Genomic DNA, 19,479 nt, shown 5'->3' with positions numbered 1-19,479 from the left:
CCACTGGCTCCAGGCCATCTATAATTCACTGCTAGGCAAATCCCCGCCTTATCTTAGCTCATTGGTCACCATAGCAACACCCACCCGTAGTATGTGTTCCAGCAGGTATATCTCACTGGTCATCCCCAAAGCCAACACCTCCTTTGGAATTGCAAACATCTCTGAAGCTGGAGACTCTTATCTCCCTCACTAACTTTAAGCATCAGTTGTCAGAGCAGCTTACCGATCACTGCACCTGTACACAGCCCATCTGAAATTAGCCCACCCAACTACCTCATCCCCATATTGTTATTTATTTTGCTCATTTTCACCCCAGTATCTCTATTTGCACATCATCTCTTGCACATCTATCATTCCAGTGTTAATACTAATTGTAATTATTTTGCACTATAGCCTATTTATTGCCTTACCTCCATAACTTGCTACATTTGCACACACTGTATATATATTTTCTGTTGTATTTTTGACTTTATGTTTTGTTTTACCCCATATGTAACTCTGTGTTGTTGTTTTTATCGCACTGCTTTGCTTTATCTTGGCCAGGACGCAGTTGTAAATGAGAACTTGTTCTCAACTGGCTTACCTGGTTAAATAAAGGTGAAATAAAATAAAAACAAATAATAATTGAAACTTCAACATCAACAGCCCCACTACTAAGTGCCTGTTCATCTACTGCCTCATTCCCCTCCACCCCCACATGGGCTGGGACCCAAATAAATCTTATCTGAATACCCATCTGTTTAATCCTGCCATGGGTTTGTAGCACCTCATAAAGCAGGTCTTGACTGCTACGTGAGCTAAAGTACTGGAGACTCATTAACACTGCACATGAATCAAAGAAAATAACTACTCTGTGTTGTTTGACTTCCTCCACCCACTGAAAGGCCAACAGTATGGCCATAAACTCTGCCGTATATACAGCCAGATGATCTGTAATACGTTTCCTGACTTCCACCCCACATTCCTGCACTACAAATGCTGACCCAGTACGTCCTGTCCTTGGATCTTTTGAACCATCTGTGTAAATGGCCACAAAATCCTGATACAGTTTCCAGACGTCTCTTAAAGACATCAGATGGATCAACACCCTCCCTATCTTTCTGTAGTCTCTCCAACACTTCTAGATCTAACTAGCTAGCTGTAGTAATTACTGGTTCCACGTCAGCACAAAGAAGCCGGATCAGCTAATGAAGAACAACACAGATTGCTCTCTCTCTGAATATTACACTTAACAAAAATATAAACGCAACATGCAACAGTTTCAAAGATTTTACTGAGTTACAATTCATATAAGGAAATCAGTCAATTGAAATACATTCATTAGGCCCTAATCTATGGACTCCACATGATTGGGAATACAGATATGCATCTGTTGGTAACAGACACCTTAAAGAAACAGGTAGGGGCGTGGATCAGATAACCAGTTAGCATCTGGTGTGACCACAATTTGCCTCATGCAGCGTGACACATCTCCTTCGCATTGAGTTGATCAGGCTGTTGTGGCCTGTGGAATGTTTTCCCACTCCTCCTAAATGGCTGTGTGAAATTTCTGGATATTGGAGGGAACTGAAACACGCTGTTATACACGTCAATCCAGAGCATCCCAAACATGCTCAATGGGTGACATGTCTGTGAGTATGCAGGCCATGAAAGAACTGGGGCATTTTCAGCTTCCAGGAATTGTGTACAGATCCTTACGACATGGGGTTATGCATTATCATGCTCAAACATGAGGTCATGGCGGTGGATGAATGGCACGACAATGGGCCTCAGGATCTCGTCACGGTATCTCTGTGCATTCAAATTACCATCAATAAAATTCAATTGTGTTCGTTGTGTGTAGATTATGCCTGACCATACCATAAACCCACCGCAACCATGCTGCACTCTGTTCACAACGTTGACATCAGCAAACCGTTCTCCCACACGACGCCACACGTCTGCCATCTGCCCGGTACAGTTAAAACTGTGATTCATCTGTGAAGAGCACACTTCTCCAGCGTGCAAGTGGCTATCGAAGGTGAGCATTTCCCCACTGAAGTCGGTTACGACGCTGAACTGTAGTCAGGTCAAGACCCTGGTGAGGATGACGAGCATGCAGATTAGCTTCCCTGAGACTAGTTTCTGACAGTTTGTGCAGAAATTATTTGGTTGTGCAAACCCACAGTTTCATCAGCTGTCCGGGTGGTTGGTCTCAGACGATCCCGCAGATGAAGAAGCCGGATGTGGAGGACCTGGGCTGGCGTGGTTTCACGTGGTGTGCGGTTGTGAGGCCGGTTGGACGTACTGCCAAATTCTCTAAAACAACGGTGGATGCGGCTTATAGTAGATAAATGAACATTCTATTATCTGGCAACAGCTCTAGTGGACATTCCTGCAGTCAGCATGGCAATTGCACGCTCCCTCAAAACTAGAGACATCTGTGGCATTGTGTTGTGTGACAAAACGGCACATTTTAGAGTGGCCTTTTATTGTCCCCAGCACAAGGTACACCTGTGTAATGATCATGCTTTTTAATCAGCTTCTTGATATGTCACACCTGCCAAGTAGAAATTCTCACTAACAGGGATGTAAATACATTTGTGCACAACATTTTAGGGAAAAAAAAGCTTTTCTAGCGTTTTGGAAAATTTCTGGGATCTTTTATTTCAGCTCATGAAACATGGGACCAACACTTTACATGTTGCATTTATATTTTTGTTCAATATATTTACCCCAACCTATCTCACCCATTGAAGTTACACCGTTTTCACAAAGGTGGCCAACCTACAAAGCTTGCTGACATGACGGTGAGGAACAATGCAAACAATAAGGCTCTGGCAATCTCTTCCACTGTTACAAAAATTTACATTGTTAAAAAAAAAAATGTGTATTTCAGGAAAGGTATTAAAGGGATGATATGTAGAATGCCTCTAGAAATTGCTCCAGCCAGCATTTCAAGTAGGCTTACCCTACTGGGCTCTTTCATGTACTTCAGATTGTGTGGTTATAAAATAATCAAGGGTGGGTTATCAAATCATCATGTTGTTTTCTCTTATTGTTTTGGAACCCTAACCAAATTGATCTTTTGAGTTCATGGGAGTGTATGAAAATCCTTAGATCACTGTGGTACATCTTTACAATGAAAGATGACCTGTATATTTCATAACCAGGCAAAAGTAATAAACAGGTAGCCTTTCCTGCAGTCTAATAACCAAATTGCCCTCTAGTGGCCTCATGGGTGGAATGTTAATATTTATTTCAAAATCCGCAGAAATTCCGGTGTTTCTATGTCAAACAGTTTTGTTATATTTCAGTCTTCTGTGATCTATATAAAGTGTAATATTGGGACGCAAACACAAAATGTAATACATTTCAACTCTATATCTGACATGGTACAGGTGTCTTATTTTTTCTTCTTCCGATAACCATGTATGGGAGGTGTATACTTTTGTTTCAAAGTAGATTTGTTTCAGACTACCAAGAAACACTGTGACCCTGATTCAGCCCACTGCAGTAAAATGTTTTAAATATCTTTAATAAAGTGATACCCATCTGTACATTAAGTTACACAAATAAAGTGAAACACCTGTAAATAAACAAGTCAGAAAATCTCAAATGTTTCAATATAAAATCTTTCACCTTATAATACAGTACCTCTATGTACACGAAGGCACAAAGTGAAAATAACATTTCCTCACTGTACAAAAACAATTAAAGCTTTTCATAGCAGTGTTTTTGGTCAAGGTATGGACGTTGACAGTGGTTGAACAAATCAATAAAGAAGCAACTGAAAGCTCTACACACAAACACATCTATTTATAGCCATATTGAGTGTGAACACTCACTCACTGTGTGTGTGTGTACGTGTTCATGTGTGTCGTTTTTGTGTGTGTAACTCCGTATTGACATAGGCAAAAAAGCATAGGCACCGGTTGATAGGTGGGAAATCACCTGGGTGTGACTGAGCAAAGGTGAGGAAATATACATTATAAAGTCTTTATATCATTTTCTTCTGGTTACTACTTCAAAAGTTCACACACAAGTTACAGTAAGTTGCAAAAGTAAAACATAAAATAAAATGGAATGCCACAATAGTTCCTGTCAAACTCTAAATATTTGGTATCAAACCTGGGTCTATTTACATTTACATTTTAGTCATTTAGCAGACGCTCTTATCCAGAGCGACTTACATTATTATAATTTTTTTTCATACCCCCAGTGGGAAACGAACCCACAACCCTGGCGTTGCAAACGCCATGCTCTACCAACTGAGCTACATATACAGTTGAAGTCGGAAGTTTACATACACTTAGGTTGGAGTCAGTAAAACTTGTTTTTCAACCTATAGTTTTGGCAAGTCGGTTAGGACATCTACTTTGTGCATGACACTAGTCATTTTTCCATCAATTGTTTATAGACAGATTATTTCACTTATAATTCACTGTATCACAGTTCCAGTGGGTCAGAAGTTTACATACACTAAGTTGACTGTGCCTTTAAACAGCTTGGAAAATTCCCGAAAATGAAGTCATGGCTTTAGAAGCTTCTGATAGGCTAATTGACATCCTTTGAGTCAATTGGAGGTGTACCTGTGGATGTATTTCAAGGCCTACCTTCAAACTCAGTGCCTCTTTGCTTGACATCATGGGAAAATCAAAAGAAATCAGCCATCGACATAACCTGAAAGGTCGCTCAGCAAGGAAGAAGCCACTGCTCCAAAACCGTCATTAAAAAGCCAGACTACGGTTTGCAACTGCACATGGGGACAAAGATTGTACTTTTTGGAGAAATGACTACTGGTCTGATGAAACAAAAATAGAATGGTTTGGCCATAATGACCTTTGTTCTGTTTGGAGGAAAAAGGGGCAGGCTTGCAAGCCGAAGAACACCATTCCAACGTGAAGCACGGGGTGGCAGCATCATGCTGTGGGGGTGCTTTGCTGCAGGAGGGACTGGTGCACTTCACAAAATAGATGGCATCATGAGGAAGGAACATTATGTGGATATATTGAAGCAACATCTCAAGACATCAGTCAGGAAGTTAAAGCTTGGTCGCAAATGGCTCTTCCAAATGGAAAATGACCCCAAGCATACTTCCAAAGTTGTGGCAAAATGGCTTAAGGACAACAAAGTCAAGGTATTGGAGTGGCCATCACAAAGCCCTGACCTCAATCCTATAGAAAATGTGTGGGCAGAACTGAAAAAGCGTGTGCGAGCAAGGAGGCCTACAAACCTGACTCAGTTACACCAGCTCTGTCAGGAGGAATGGGCCAAAATTGACCCAACTTATTGTGGGAAGCTTGTGGAAGGCTACCCGAAACGTTTGACCCAAGTTAAACAATTTAAAGGCAATGCTACCAAATACTAATTGAGTGTATGTAAACTTCTGACCCACTGGGAATGTAAAATAAAAGAAATAAAAGCTGAAATAAATCATTCTCTCTACTATTATTCTGACATTTCACATTCTTAAAATAAAGTGGTGATGCTAACTGACCTAAGACAGGGAATTTTTACTATGATTAAATGTCAGGAATTGTGAAAAACTGAGTTCAAATGTATTTGGCTAAGGTGTATGTAAACTTCCGACTTCAACTGTAGGAATAGGGCCTGTTGGAAGAAGGCCCAGGGAGAAATGGGGACCAGAGACTTGGATGGACCAGGGAACATACATTGGTGAATTACAATGCCCATACCCCAAAATGTGTATTTGCTCACTCCCCCTCATGGATTTAAAAGCATTGAATTGGTGTGAGCAGTTTCCACCATATCAAGGGAGAGTGAACATACATTCTGAGGCGAAAGGTAGGAAATCAGACCGCAACCAAGGCATTTTGGTCACCAGACCAGACTGCTGTGTAGTGACTAGTGATCAGTTAACATCAGAAGTAGATGGGGAAAGTAGCGTTGGGTTTTAGAGGACCTGATAGCCTTTTCCTGGATGAGGGGCCTGAGGTGTTTCTAGGATGTTCTCAGGATAGTGGACGATGGAGCCAAGGACACCTGCAGGGAGGAAAAAGAAACACACACACACATTTTATCAAGATGTAAAACACACCGTAGACATACACACATAGTTAACTACTGACGTTTCCCTCAGTCACGTAACAGTCACTATGAAAAAATGGTAAACATGTGAGATATGAGAGATGAGACAACAGTAAGAAGACGGGAACACAAACACCCGACAGGTGGTGCATGCTGAGGGGAGAACGGCTCATAATAATGGCCGGAACGGAGCAAATGGAATGGCATCAAACACCTGGAAACCATGTATTTGATACTATTCCACTCCAGTCATTAACACGAGCCCGTCCTCCCCAATTAAGGTGCCACCAACCTCCTGTGGTAGGAGACATGTAAATGAGTTATAACCACACAGCACTACAGCAGTGTAGGGTTCAAGAGTCCTTCATTCTCTCACTGTTGGTACTGTCTACTTTTTAATTACTGTTCTGCTATAGTGGTCAATTTGATCATTCCCATGATGTCACTGCTTTAGGCAACAATTGCACATCTATTGTGTAATGCAGATAGAGTACATGAACATCCTCTGTAGCTCAGCTGGTAGAGCACGGCGCTTGTAACGCCAAGGTAGTGGGTTCGATCCCCGGGACCACCCATACACAAAAAATGTACGCATGCATGACTGTAAGTCGCTTTGGATAAAAGTGTCTGCTAAATGGCATATTATTATTAACATACACGTCACTAGTGTGCTAACGGCATAAGTGATATAGACCTACAACTGGGACACAATCAGGATTTACCAAAACAGCTGCGGACTATGTTGCTGAACATGTTTGAACAGCATCTTTCTAATGTAGGAATGTCCAGGAAGAATGGAATCCCAAAAATTCACTGTCAGGATGAGGCCTTAGGTGATGACACCATACTCTGTGATCATGAATACTACCCTCAGCCCTAGGAATCACACCTTTGACAAAAAGGGAACTACCGGTGTAAGACAAACAGACACACACACACACCAGTAAGATAAGCACACAGAAGGCCAGTAGCATCAGAAGATAAGGAGTCTATGATAGAGGCTGTGCCCAGTCATGTTAATGTTTACAGGGTGTGGTTTAGGAGGCAGCAGTGCCCAGACAACCAACTAACCCATCTGTTAATTATTAATCGTTCCATATTACTGTTAACCAAGAAACCAATGGGGACAATGAGATTGAAGTGAAAACATTCTTACCTCCAGGGTGTCCTGAAACTTTGGGATCTAAAGAGAGATAGAGAAACAAGACTCATTATCTATTGACTCTGTCACGACTTCCACCGAAGTTGGTGCCTGGTGGATCATCCCAGGTGAGTAGGCACCTGACTTACCCAGAGCGCCCTGTTGCGCACATGTATGTTTGTATAGAATTTCCTGAGTTTCCCCCGCATTCCCAGCATAAGGCGCTAGTCGACTCAGGCGCAGCTGGGAACTTTATTAACAGTTCATTTGCACGTAGATTAGGGATCCCTATTGTTCCTGTTGATGTGCCCTTCCCTGTACATGCCTTAGATAGTCGTCCTTTAGGGTCGGGCCTGATTAGGGAGGTCACAGCTCCACTATGGATGAAAACGCAGGAGGGTCATGAGGAGAGAATTAGTCTCTTCCTGATCGATTCTCCTGCGTTTCCTGTGGTGTTGGGGCTTCCCTGGTTGGCCTCTCATGACCCCACTATTTCGTGGCAACAGAGGGCTCTCAAGGGATGGTCACGTCAGTGCTCAGGGAGGTGTGTAGGTGTTTCCATAGGTGCAACTACGGTGGAGAGTCCAAACCAGGTCTCCACTACGCACATTCCCCCCGAATATGCCGATTTGGCTCTCGCCTTCTGTAAAAAGAAGGCGACTCAACTACCACACAATCGACAGAGGGATTGTGCGATAAATCTCCAGGTAGGCGCAGCACTTCCCAGGAGTCACGTGTATCCTCTGTCTGAGGAGGAGACGGCGGCTATGGAAACATATGTCTCCGAATCTCTGGGACAGGGATACATTCGGTCTTCCACTTCACCTGCCTCCTCAAGTTTCTTTTTTGTGAAGAAGAAGGATGGAGGTTTACGTCCGTGCATTGACTATCGTGGGCTAAATCAGATCACTGTGAAGTACAATTACCCACTGCCTCTCATAGCCAGTGTGACAGTCATTGCACGGGGCGCGCTTCTTCACCAAATTGGATCTCAGGAGCGCTTACAACCTGGTGCGTATCCGGGAGGGGGATGAGTGGAAGACGGCATTTAGTACCACCTCTGGGCACTATGAGTACCTCGTCATGCCGTACGGGTTGATGAATGCTCCATCAGTCTTCCAATCCTTCGTAGACAAGATGTTCAGGGACCTGCACGGGCAGGGTGTAGTGGTGTATATAGATGACGTTCTAATATACTCCGCTACACGCGCCGAGCATGTGTCCCTGGTAAGCAAGGTGCTTGGTCGACTGTTGGAGCATGACCTGTACTTCAAGGCTTAGAAATGTCTGTTCTTCCAACAGACCGTCTCCTTCCAACAGACCGCCTGTCCGCATCGGGGTGGAGATGGAGAATGACCGCATTTCAGCCGTGCGTAATTGGCCGTCTCCAACCACGGTAAAGGAGGTGCATTAGTTCTTAGGGTTTGCCAACTACTACCGGAGGTTTATCCGGGGCTTTGGTCAGGTAGCGGCTCCCATTACCTCCTTGCTGAAGGGGGGACCGGTGCGACTGCAGTGGTCAGCTGGGGCAGACAGGGCTTTTGGTCACCTGAAGGCTCTGTTTACCTCGGCTCCTGTGTTGGCTCATCCTGATCCCTCCTTGGCATTCATAGTAGAGGTGGATGCATCCGAGGCTGGGATAGGAGCTGTGCTGTCTCAGTACTCGGGGACGCCACCAAAGCTCCGCCCCTGTGCTTTCTTTTCGAAGAAGCTCAGCCCGGCGGAGCGAAACTATGATGTGGGGGACCGGGAGCTTTTAGCTGTTGTCAGGGCTCTGAAGGCATGGAGGCATTGGCTTGAGGGGGCTAAACACCCTTTCCTCATTTGGACTGACCACCGCAATCTGGAGTACATCCGGGCGGCGAGGAGACTGAACCCTCGCCAGGCAAGGTGGGCCATGTTTTTCACCCGTTTTGTTTTCACCCTATCCTACAGACCAGGTTCCCAGAACGCTAAGGCAGACACACTGTCCCAGTTGTATGACACAGAGGAGCAGTCCACGGATCCCACTCCCATACTTCCGGCTTCTTGCCTGGTGGCACCGGTGGTATGGGAGGTTGACGCGGACATCAAGCGGGCGTTACGTACGGAGCCCACTCCCACCCAGTGTCCAGTTGGGCGTCTGTACGTTCCGGTTGATGTCCGCGATCGATTGAGCTGTTGGGCCCACACGTCACCCTCCTCTGGTCATCCTGGCATCGGTCGGACAGTGCGCTGTCTTAGTGGGAAGTACTGATGGCCCACTTTAGCTAAGGACGTGAGGGTTTATGTTTCCTCCTGCTCGGTGTGCGCCCAGTGCAAGGCAACTAGACACCTGCCCAGAGGGAAATTACAACCCCTACCCGTTCCACAACGGCTGTGGTCACACCTATCGGTGGACTTCGTGACGGATCTTCCTCCGTCACAAGGTAACACCACGATCCTGGTCGTTGTGGGTCGGTTTTCTAAGTCCTGCCGTCTCCTTTCTTTGCCAGGTCTCCCTACGGCCCTACAGACTGCGGAGGCTCTGTTTACCCACGTCTTCCGGCACTACGGGGTGCCTGAGGATATAGTGTCTGATCAGGGTTCACATCGAGGGTCTGGAGGGCGTTCATGGAACGTCTGGGGATCTCGGTCAGCCTGACCTCAGGTTTTCACCCCGAGAGTAATGGGCAGGTGGAGAGAGTTAACCAGGATGTGGGTAGGTTTCTGAGGTCCTATTGTCAGGACCGGCCGGGGGATTGGGCAGCTTTCATCCCCTGGGCAGAGATGGCCCAAAACTCCCTCCGCCACTCCTTTACTGACCTGTCTCCATTTCAGTGTGTATTAGGTTATCAGCCGGTCCTGGCACCGTGGCATCAGAGCCAGATCGAGGCACCTGCGGTGGATGAATGGTTTCGGCGCTCGGAGGAGACCTGGGACGCTGCCCATGTGCGCCTGCAACGGGCCATCAGGCGACAGAAGGCGAGCGCCGACCGCCACCGCAGTGAGGCCCCGGTGGACCGGGTCTGGCTCTCGACCCGAAACCTGCCCCTTCGCCTGCCCTGCCGGAAGCTTGGTCCGCGGTTTGTGGGGCCATTTAAAGTCCTGAGGAGACTGAACAAGGTATGTTATAGGTTACAGCTTCCCCCTGATTACCGTATTAACCCCTCGTTCCATGTGTCTCTCCTCAGGCCGGTGGTAGCAGGTCCGCTCCAGCAGTCTGAGGTGCGAGGGGCAGGGGGCCCCGGCGTATACTGTACGAGCCATCATGGACTCAAGACGTCGGGCAAGGGGCCTTCAGTACCTCGTGGAGTGGGAGGGGTACGGTCCGGAGGAGAGATGCTGGGTGCCGGTGGAGGACATCCTGGACCCTTCCTTACTGCAGGAATTTCACCGTCTCCACCCGGATCGTCCTGCGCCTCGTCCTCCGGGTCTTCCCCGAGGCCGGTGTCGGTGCGCTGCTGGAGCCGCGCGTCAAGGGATGGGTACTGTCACGACTTCCGCCGAAGTCGGTGCCTCTCCTTGTGCAGGCGGCTATCAGCGGTCGTCGTCACCGGCTTTCTAGCTGCCACCGATCTGCGTTTCTGTTTTCCATTGGTTTTGTCTTGTTTGTACACACCTGGTTCCCATTGTATGTTGATTATTTCCCTATTTAACTCTCTGGTTCCCACATGGTTTTGTGCGTGTTTGTTCGTTGTGTTGTGTCATACGCTTTTGTGAGCTGGTGTGTTTTCCCTGCGTGGAAATTAGTGTTTGTTTTTCCGAGTAAAGTACGTTGTGTACTCAGTTCTGTGTCCTGCGCCTGACTCCGTCCTACCACTGCACATTTGACACCCTGACAGACTCTGCTGTAGGGTGCTGTCTACAGTGCCTTCAGAAAGTATTCACATACCTTGACTTTTTTCACATTTTGTTGTGTTACAGCCTGAATTTAAAATGGATTACATTTAGATGTTGTGTCACTGGCCTACACACAATACCCCATAATATCAAAGTGGAATTATGTTTTTTAATTAAAAAATAAATAAAAACATTTAAACTGAAATGTCTTGAGTAATAAGTATTCAACCCCTTTGATATGACAAGGCTAAATGAGTTCAGGAGTAAACATTTGCTTAACCAGTAACATAGTAAGTTGCATGAACTCACTCTGTGTCCAATAACAATAACAATAATCTTTGACAACAACAACAACATCGTGCTGGGTGTGAGGACCGTCACCGACACAGAGGATTGGGTGATCTCACTCTCCGAGGCCGACGTGAAAAAACGTATTTAATCAGGTCAACACCCGCAAGGCCGTGGGGTCCAACGGTATTCCAGGGCGTGTTTTCAGAGCATGCACAGAACAGCTGGCAGGCATATTCACGGTCATTTTCAACCTCTCCTTGTCCCAGTCTGTAATCCCCACATGTTTTAAGATGACCACCATCATTCCTGTCCCCAAGAACTCGAAGGCTTCATGCCACAATGACTACCGCCCTGTAGCACTCACTTCTGTTGACGACATTGAATGTTCCTGAGTGGCCGAGTTACAGGTTTTGACTTAAATCGACTTGAAAATCTACGGCAAGACTTGAAAATGACTGTCTAGCAATGATCAACAACCACCTTGACAGAGCTTGAAGAATTTTTAAAAGAATAATGTGAAAATATTGTACAATACAGGTGTGCAAAGCTCTTAGAGACTTACCCAGAAAGACTCACAGCTGTAATCGCTGCCAAAGGTGCTTCTACAAAGTATTGACTCAGGGGTGTGAATAGTTATGTAAATGAGATATTTCTGTATTTAATTTTCAATAAATTTGCAACAATTTCTAAAAACATGCTTTGACTTTGTCATTATGGGGTATTGTGTGCAGATGAGTGAGTAAAACATTTTTTTTTATCCATTTTGAATTCAGGCTGTAAATGTGGAATAAGTCAAGGGGTATGAATACTTTCTTAAGGTGCATGTTGTCATGGGGACGGTTGTATGTACACAATTACTTTTATACAGCACAATAATGTTACCATCAAAGATCCAAAGTCACATTTAGAATTGTATATAAAAGTATAAAGTACATAAACATTTAATTGCATGCAATAACTTTTCTCCAGATTATGAAAGCCATTCTGTAAATATCCCAGACTGGGCCTTTAAAGATCAGGGGGGGCAACAAGCGATAAACCAGTACTGTATGCTTTATAATGTCGCTTACCTTGTTGTTTAAAGATGAGGAAGCTTGCGGTAACCAGGGCAACAAAGACCAGGCCTGCTAGCAATGAAGCCAGGGCAGCCAGCATGGACATCCCTGCTGGAACACACACAACAACAGGAATTCACCTGATTCACCTGCTTCATAACTAGTTAAACAAGTGACTAAAGAAAGGGAACAATCTGTGGATCTTGTGGCGTGTAGGCCTGAGGGTGTTTGAGTTGTTACACATTTTGTTACACCTGACACATGAGCTTCACATACACACATACAGTATATAGCCATGTTATTTTCACTCCTTATTTGTATTCGTTATTCACTGTGTATTTATTCCAGAGGTGGGACCAAGTCACAAGCAAGTCTCAACTCACAAGGTTCAAGTCTTAAGTTGAGTCCCAAGTAGAACGGGTCGAGTCTTGAGTCAAGTCCAAGTCGTGCATTCTAAGAGCAAGTTAAGTCGAGTCAAGTAAAAATCTATACATGCAATGACTTGTTCAACTACAAATCGAGACCATGGGACTATAAGGTTCTATCTGACATTTTTGTCAAAAATGAGTTAGTCTCATATAATAGATCTTTAGATGGTTCTTCATATGTCTGTAAAGGTATATATATTTTTAAAGTACATTTTAAGTGAAAGAAATTAACAGCTAGAAAGTTCTATCGGCATAAACCCATTTGAACTTGGCGCTAGAAGGTTCTATCTGCAATCAAATCACAAGCATGAAATAGAGACGAACCAATCAGAACATGTCTTTGCCATCTCCCTCTAAATATGGTCTAGGCTAGTCTAGCCAACAATAATGGCAAGCAAGCAAAAAAAAACAACACTGTCAGAATTCTTAAAGTAAATGATGTCACATCTTTGTTCAGTGATGAGAGTAATTTGTCTAATGATCATAATGATTTGATGATGTGATGATGTGTTCTGACTCTATTTTGGTAAAATAGTGTTATTCTATCATTTATCTATTCAAATAACTACAGTCTTCTTCAAAACTGAACACGTCTAATTCAGAAGTGTCAGATAGAACCTTATGGCTGAACCCAGATTGACATTTCAGGGCCATAAGGTTCTATCTGCTATTGCACCCCCCTACAAAACAAATTTACAAATGGCTCAGGATTATGTACCTTTAAGGTGAGGACCTTAATGGGTTATGAAAAAAAATATTCACTACAAAACAGTTCTGAAATGTGAAAACTGATGCTCAATATCTCAGAACTGTAATTAGTGCAGATATAACTTTATTGTCCCAAGGTCACGAAATCTTTGTCTATTTATTGAGGCTACCAGACAGCCCTTTTCATTATTTTGTCAACACATTTTGATTATGTAATAATTAATTTTAACAACAAATTCAAAATGCAAGCTTCATAACTCAATTATACATTTCAAGCAATTATGACATACCAAAAGACCAGTATATCTATGCTAGTAATTGTTGCTTGATGCCCCATTGTTGGTGAGCATGAAAAGTAAACAGTTAATATTCTTGATCACCAAACCATTTTTGGAGCCGCATATTTATTAATAATGTAAATCCTCTCTCCCTATAATTTGACGTTTGCGCTGCACCGATTCTATAGCTGTACAGCAAATCAGCAATCTATTCGCTAGCTCAGTTGTTGTCAAAAAAAAATACCAGCGACCCCCAAAAAGGAGTGGTTCAAAGCTTGCGATCCCCGCGCACGCACATGCGCGCACAGGTGCTGCTAAATGGCATATTATTATTTATATTACTGTATGCAGCAGGGGTTGCAGAATCGGAGGGAAAGCATGATCTGTCTGTAGCCTTTTTCTTCCTCACAAATATCGTAATTAATTCCCCACAATATGTTACATCTTCATCCCATAAGTATTGAAGGTAGTGCGATATTACAGCTATCTTTAGACATATAGCCAGTACCACCACTGAGGTATATAATTATAACCCACCCAAACTAGGCCTATCTGAAATAGGAACATTATCATGAAATCACCAGCCTATTGTTCTGGCAAAGACGAGTCCGTAGCAGATTGCTGAATTTTATATGGATAATATTAATGTAGGCAGGCTACTCTGTTTTTGGCAGGCAAAACCGGAGAAAATTAAACAAGTGCATTCTGGTCACTAATCTGGATATGTGCGACAGCCTTTGCGCGCCAGTGATGATGACTGGCCATTGGTCAACAGTTCTACAGCACATATTACAAGAGTTTGGTGCAATGCCGTAGGCCTATGTTAGTAACCAGATCGAATAAACAAAGGTATAAATATAAAATACAAATGGTAAACTATATCTACCCTATTCAAATATGTATATATTTTTTACGCATTTTTCCCCATTCAGTTTCACACTCGCGACCCCCCAAAACCTTCTCACTGCGCTACTGTAGGTCACCCGACCTGTGTTGATTGACAGTTTGCTGGTCCAATCAGAGGGCCGAATGTGCGTTCAACTGGCTAATCTATTTTCTTGGCAAGTGCAATAGGCCCTTTTCACGTGACGTCAGACAACTTCCGTTCTGCCGCGATGCAGGTTATGTTTACATCCGGTGTCGCTTAGGAACGCTTAGCTAGTAGCACATCATTATGGAGTTCACCCAGTCCCTTTCACATCTGCCACCAATACGACTTAACGACGTAGAACGACTTGCTGACAAGTGGTCCCTTACTTCAAGATCGAAGCTTGATAAAGGCTACAAGTTCTTCGTTGAAGGTTACCTGTTTGATTATGAAGGTACGTGTTTATCTTTATTTAGCTTAAATTAGCCCTATGCTAGCGAAGGTTATGAGCTGACGAGTTTCTGTTTTGCAGCCTCTTTTTAATATTACTGCTGTTTGTATCGACCGTAAGATAAGAGTCAGTAATGTATTAATGGCTAATGCTGCGCCCTTTCTCCCAATCACTGTATTGAAACAGTCTCAAGTGTAGTTAACGGTGAGGTGACAGTGAGAGGGCGATGTTACAGGTCCATGAAGAAAAATGAGGAGGCTCATCGGCTTCAGGTTTCTCAGATAAACAGTTCTCTAACATTATGATAAGATAGGTTAAGATAGATAAGTTTTCTTTTTGTTGTGTTTTGCTGCGGTTGCAGATTTAATAAGAATGATTCCACAAAGTTCCACTGTGGATCAGTTTGTTTCTCAGTCTGAGCTCTGATTTTGTATCATTAAACTTAATACACAACGAAATTCTTACAAACCGATGTGGGTTGTTGACGGCAATAAAGACTGGGAAAGATTCTGTGATAACTCAAAATGTTCAAATTTTCGATAAGTGTTGGCACTACTTGTCAAAGGTTTCAGAACAGCCAATTTTTCTTAATTAAAAAAAGAAATTGGGTTTTGAAAATTGTGTACAGTAGTTTATAATGAAACGTAGAAAAAATGTTTTGTAAGTACAGCACTAATTGTTATGTCTCTATGAACAGGTTACACTAGACTCTGCAGAGGTTCCTGTGGTACTCAATCACATGTCATGTTCCTGCTCTGCTGGGAAAGCACTATGTAATCACATAGTAGCACTTCTTTTTCAAAGTGCTCACTATGTTACCATGGGCTTTAAGACAGTGCCATTGCCTCTGTCATGCACCAGCGCACTGCAGACCTGGCACCGGCCTAGGACACAGGTCAGACATTATTTGTTACACTGATGCAGAACTTTGCAGTTTGTATTGACTTTTGACAATGTATTGTTCATCATTATTATATCACAGGGAATTGTACCAGAGGCCACCAATGATATGGCGGTGTGTAAACCAGCGGCTAAGAAAAAAACAAGTGTCAGAGCTGGTGTGAAGTGCACACTGTACCGAGCCTATGATGGTGAGTCTGAATGAGCCCCCCGCCTGTACTAGAGCACAAAGACTTTAGTGCATTTCTAAAATAATACAAACATAAAAGTGATTATTATTTGTTACTTTTTATATAGACTTTCAGTGGATATTTTTTTAGTTGTATTAGAAGCATGTACGAGACTGGATGAGTGTGGTTGTCTTTTTTAGTGAAAAAGATAAGGTGGCATTTAATGAAATCTAAACTTGACATATCTCACTTTCATGCCAGGGCCTATTCCGGATCCTCACGTCATGGCCAGTGCTGAGAAACTGAAAGACATCCGTCCACAACCAGGGATTTGCAAATTGCTGCACGGGCTTGAGGGCCTTAATTTGGTGGACTCTAAATTTGGCCCTGTGCCATTTGGGTCTGTGCTTTCTTACCAGTGCACCCTATAAAATAGGGTGTATCTATCCTCAGGGGGAAAGTGCTGACTGCAAACAAAGGTGCTCCCACGAAGAATCTTAAAACTTGGTCCCTCATCTCTCCTGATCGCCCTCACCCAACGGGCACGTATTTCTCCATCAACAGGGAAATCGTGAAAACTCAGATACGGGAATTTCTGTTTGAACAAAATGGTACACTGCAATAGCATCTTCTCGAAGATTGTGCCATGCTTCGGTGTTGGATGGGATACTGTTGCGATACAGACACCGGGAGAAAAGAAACAGCTAAATTAACATTCAGCTTTGACCAGGAATCAATATTTATCTAGCTATCATGCACAACAGTATTTGAATAGGTGAGTTACTATACATTCATGAATAAACTAACTGCCTAACAAAGGGTTAGATAGCTAGCTAAGTAAACTTGTTACATTACAGCCAGGCAGCAATGTAACGCTACCTTTTAACGTTATCGGTATCTGGTACTAAGTTGTTGTTAGCTAACGTTAGCCCACTTTTAAGTAACTAAGGCAGTGAACAATTATGAATTAACAATAACGTTAGCAAGTTACAAACCATTGCATATACGTAAACATTATTACTCTTAACTTTACTAATTTAACTTAAACGTACCTTTTGGAATTTCTTCAAGTAGCTAGCTTGCTAGTTAGTGGTCAACAGTTGTATTTTCGTTGAGAAGTCTCAGGTTACGGGCGAACGGAAGTGAAGTTAACCTGCTACGCGGAAAGGCGGAAGTTAGATGACGTCATCGTGAAAAGGGCCTATACTGTCTCTGGAGTAGCCTAATTGATCCACGGAGACTGTGTCACAAAATGAGTGACAAAACGTTACAAAATCTGGCCAGATAATTTCAAGTCTTCAGTCTCAAGTCTAAATCGAGTCCCGAGTCGAAGTAAAGTCTCAAATTGTTTTATTTTCTATGTCAAGTCATCAAATTTGTGACTCGAGTCAGACTCGAGTCCACACCAAGTCATGTGACTCGAGTCCACATCTCTGATTTATTCCTCATGTCACTATTTCTATTTTTTATCTTATCTTTAACTCTGCACTGTTAGTCTACACCTGTTGCGTACGAAGCATGTGACAAATAAAATGTGATTTGATTGATGTGCTACATTCACCACTCAAATTTACTCAACACCGACCCCAGCGTTGAGCTGAGCGCAACTGTAGATAGTCACTGGCACCACTCTAAACGATGTCACTCTGCTTGCTTAGCGAGTACTACATCCTCCTGATCCGGCTCACACCAAGGCTCGAACCCAGGACCTCTGCCTTGCTAGCACACGTGACCGCCCTCCTGAAGCGTCTTACCAGTCGGCGCCAAAAGAAAAGCTAGCGTGGAAACACTTCAGGCTGAAGAGTAGCGTAAATTTCACAGATCCATGCGCTACATACACCCCCACACACTGCCGTCTAACCTACACATTTACATTTTAGTCATTTAGCATTTATACACTACTCTTTCAGTGTACACTGTAAGCATAGTGGCACCAAGTAGGCCTCCCCCTGTGACCTTACCTCCAGTGGTGGTGGGCTCAGAATGTGTGAGCTCCTTCATCAGTTTGGCACAGCTCTCGTGGAGTTGAATCCTCTCTAGCCTCGTGCGCTCAGTGTCCTGGTCCCAAAGCTGTTTGAGTGCGAGGGCCTGTGGTACCTCAGCTGTCCAGGTGTCTGTGTTTCGGTCCAGAGTCAGGAAGTAATTCCCGTCGACCAGGAGCCGGTCGGTCAAATGCACCACTCGAAATCCGTCCAGTTTGCATTCACGCACACGCAGGTACTGGTAAGTATGATTTTCTGGTTATGGAAGGGAAAAATGGAAAGGAATGGTTAAGAATGAATGTAACCTTTATCAGAATATCTCTGATTGTATTCCTTGTCAGTCAAAGAGGTTGATTTGTCCCAGCACGGGCAATACAAGTGTCAGGGCTCAGGTACCTGCCATTGTGCCCTTGAGCAAGGCTCCTGTGCCCTCAAAAGGTTTGCGTTGTGTTTGTGTACTGTATTTGCGTGTTGCCGTAAGTTCATACAGTTATGCATTAGGCCTACTTGTCATGGTGTTGTTGACATTTTCTTCTATCTCAAACGCATGTTGAAAAGACTCGCTGTAGTTGCCCAACAATACAGCACGGAGAATGGCGATGATGTCTTTCCCGCAGCTGGAGAGAGGGGCTCTGTTGATCAATACCTGCTCGACAGTCTCGACCTCACCGACCACTCCCGACCGCTGGAACTGAATGACCGTGTCTACAACAAAACACATTAAAAAGCAAACATTTATAGACTACTAATTTGTTTTGAATACCCTTATATTCATACCAGTCACAATAGTGGAGAATGTTGTGCGAAAAATGAACACATTGTACAATAAAGGAATGGAAAAGTGAGCAATGGAAAAACCTACCCATTTGAAGACCCAAACATAGCTTGCAAATCAGAATGAATGTAAGTGGAAGTCGCATCTTTGCCGTCACTTCTCCCAACTAGAACTAGTCTTTGAAATGATGTACTAGCTACCTCCAAGACGTACGCCTAATGTAATAGATTAGATATAAATAGAACGAACTCTTTCTTCTTGTTCTCCCTTGCAAATACAAACACGGAATATGATAAAGGATATGCCAAGGTCCTCCATAGGTGTGCGTGCGTATCCTCCGAATTTGTCCCTACAAGTGGTCGGAAACTGTTGTCTTTTAAATGCGCTTCAAAGTGATTGGCTGATGGGAGGTCAGAGCGAGGATGGTCCCTTTAAAACGAAAAATGGGTAGGTCTTTCACGAGAGCGCTTCAAGGCGTGCAACAGCCTACCTCATAGGAGTGACATAGGGACAGTTTATTGAAGCATTTAGCTTCCGAAATTGAATTGGAAATGCTAGAGGAAGTTGCACACACTATCAAACCACAGTGTACTGTACATAC

At 43.7% G+C, this 19,479-nt stretch overlaps 1 protein-coding gene across 2 annotated transcripts; it reads right to left on the bottom strand.

Moving 5' to 3' along the window:
* Positions 1-5,518: 5,518 nt before the first annotated feature.
* Positions 5,519-19,259, bottom strand: LOC121581490. 2 transcript variants are annotated; one of them, XM_041896989.1, is made up of 6 exons: positions 18,966-19,259; positions 18,611-18,808; positions 18,083-18,358; positions 12,334-12,429; positions 7,187-7,213; positions 5,519-5,985 (listed from the first exon to the last, which is right to left on the bottom strand). In XM_041896989.1, the coding sequence occupies exons 1-6, from the start codon at positions 19,021-19,023 to the stop codon at positions 5,897-5,899; spliced, it is 744 nt and encodes a 247-aa protein (XP_041752923.1). In that variant the 5' UTR covers positions 19,024-19,259; the 3' UTR covers positions 5,519-5,896. The 2 variants fall into 2 exon arrangements, with proteins under 2 accessions (XP_041752923.1, XP_041752924.1); XM_041896990.1 differs by having other exon boundaries at positions 12,334-12,426.
* Between the last annotated feature and the right edge of the window lie 220 nt (positions 19,260-19,479).

Source organism: Coregonus clupeaformis, chromosome 14, assembly GCF_020615455.1.
Source record: "Coregonus clupeaformis isolate EN_2021a chromosome 14, ASM2061545v1, whole genome shotgun sequence".
NCBI lineage: Eukaryota > Metazoa > Chordata > Actinopteri > Salmoniformes > Salmonidae > Coregonus > Coregonus clupeaformis.
The sequence above is the reverse complement of the archived record's forward strand: the minus strand, read 5'-3'. Positions and strand labels throughout refer to the sequence as shown.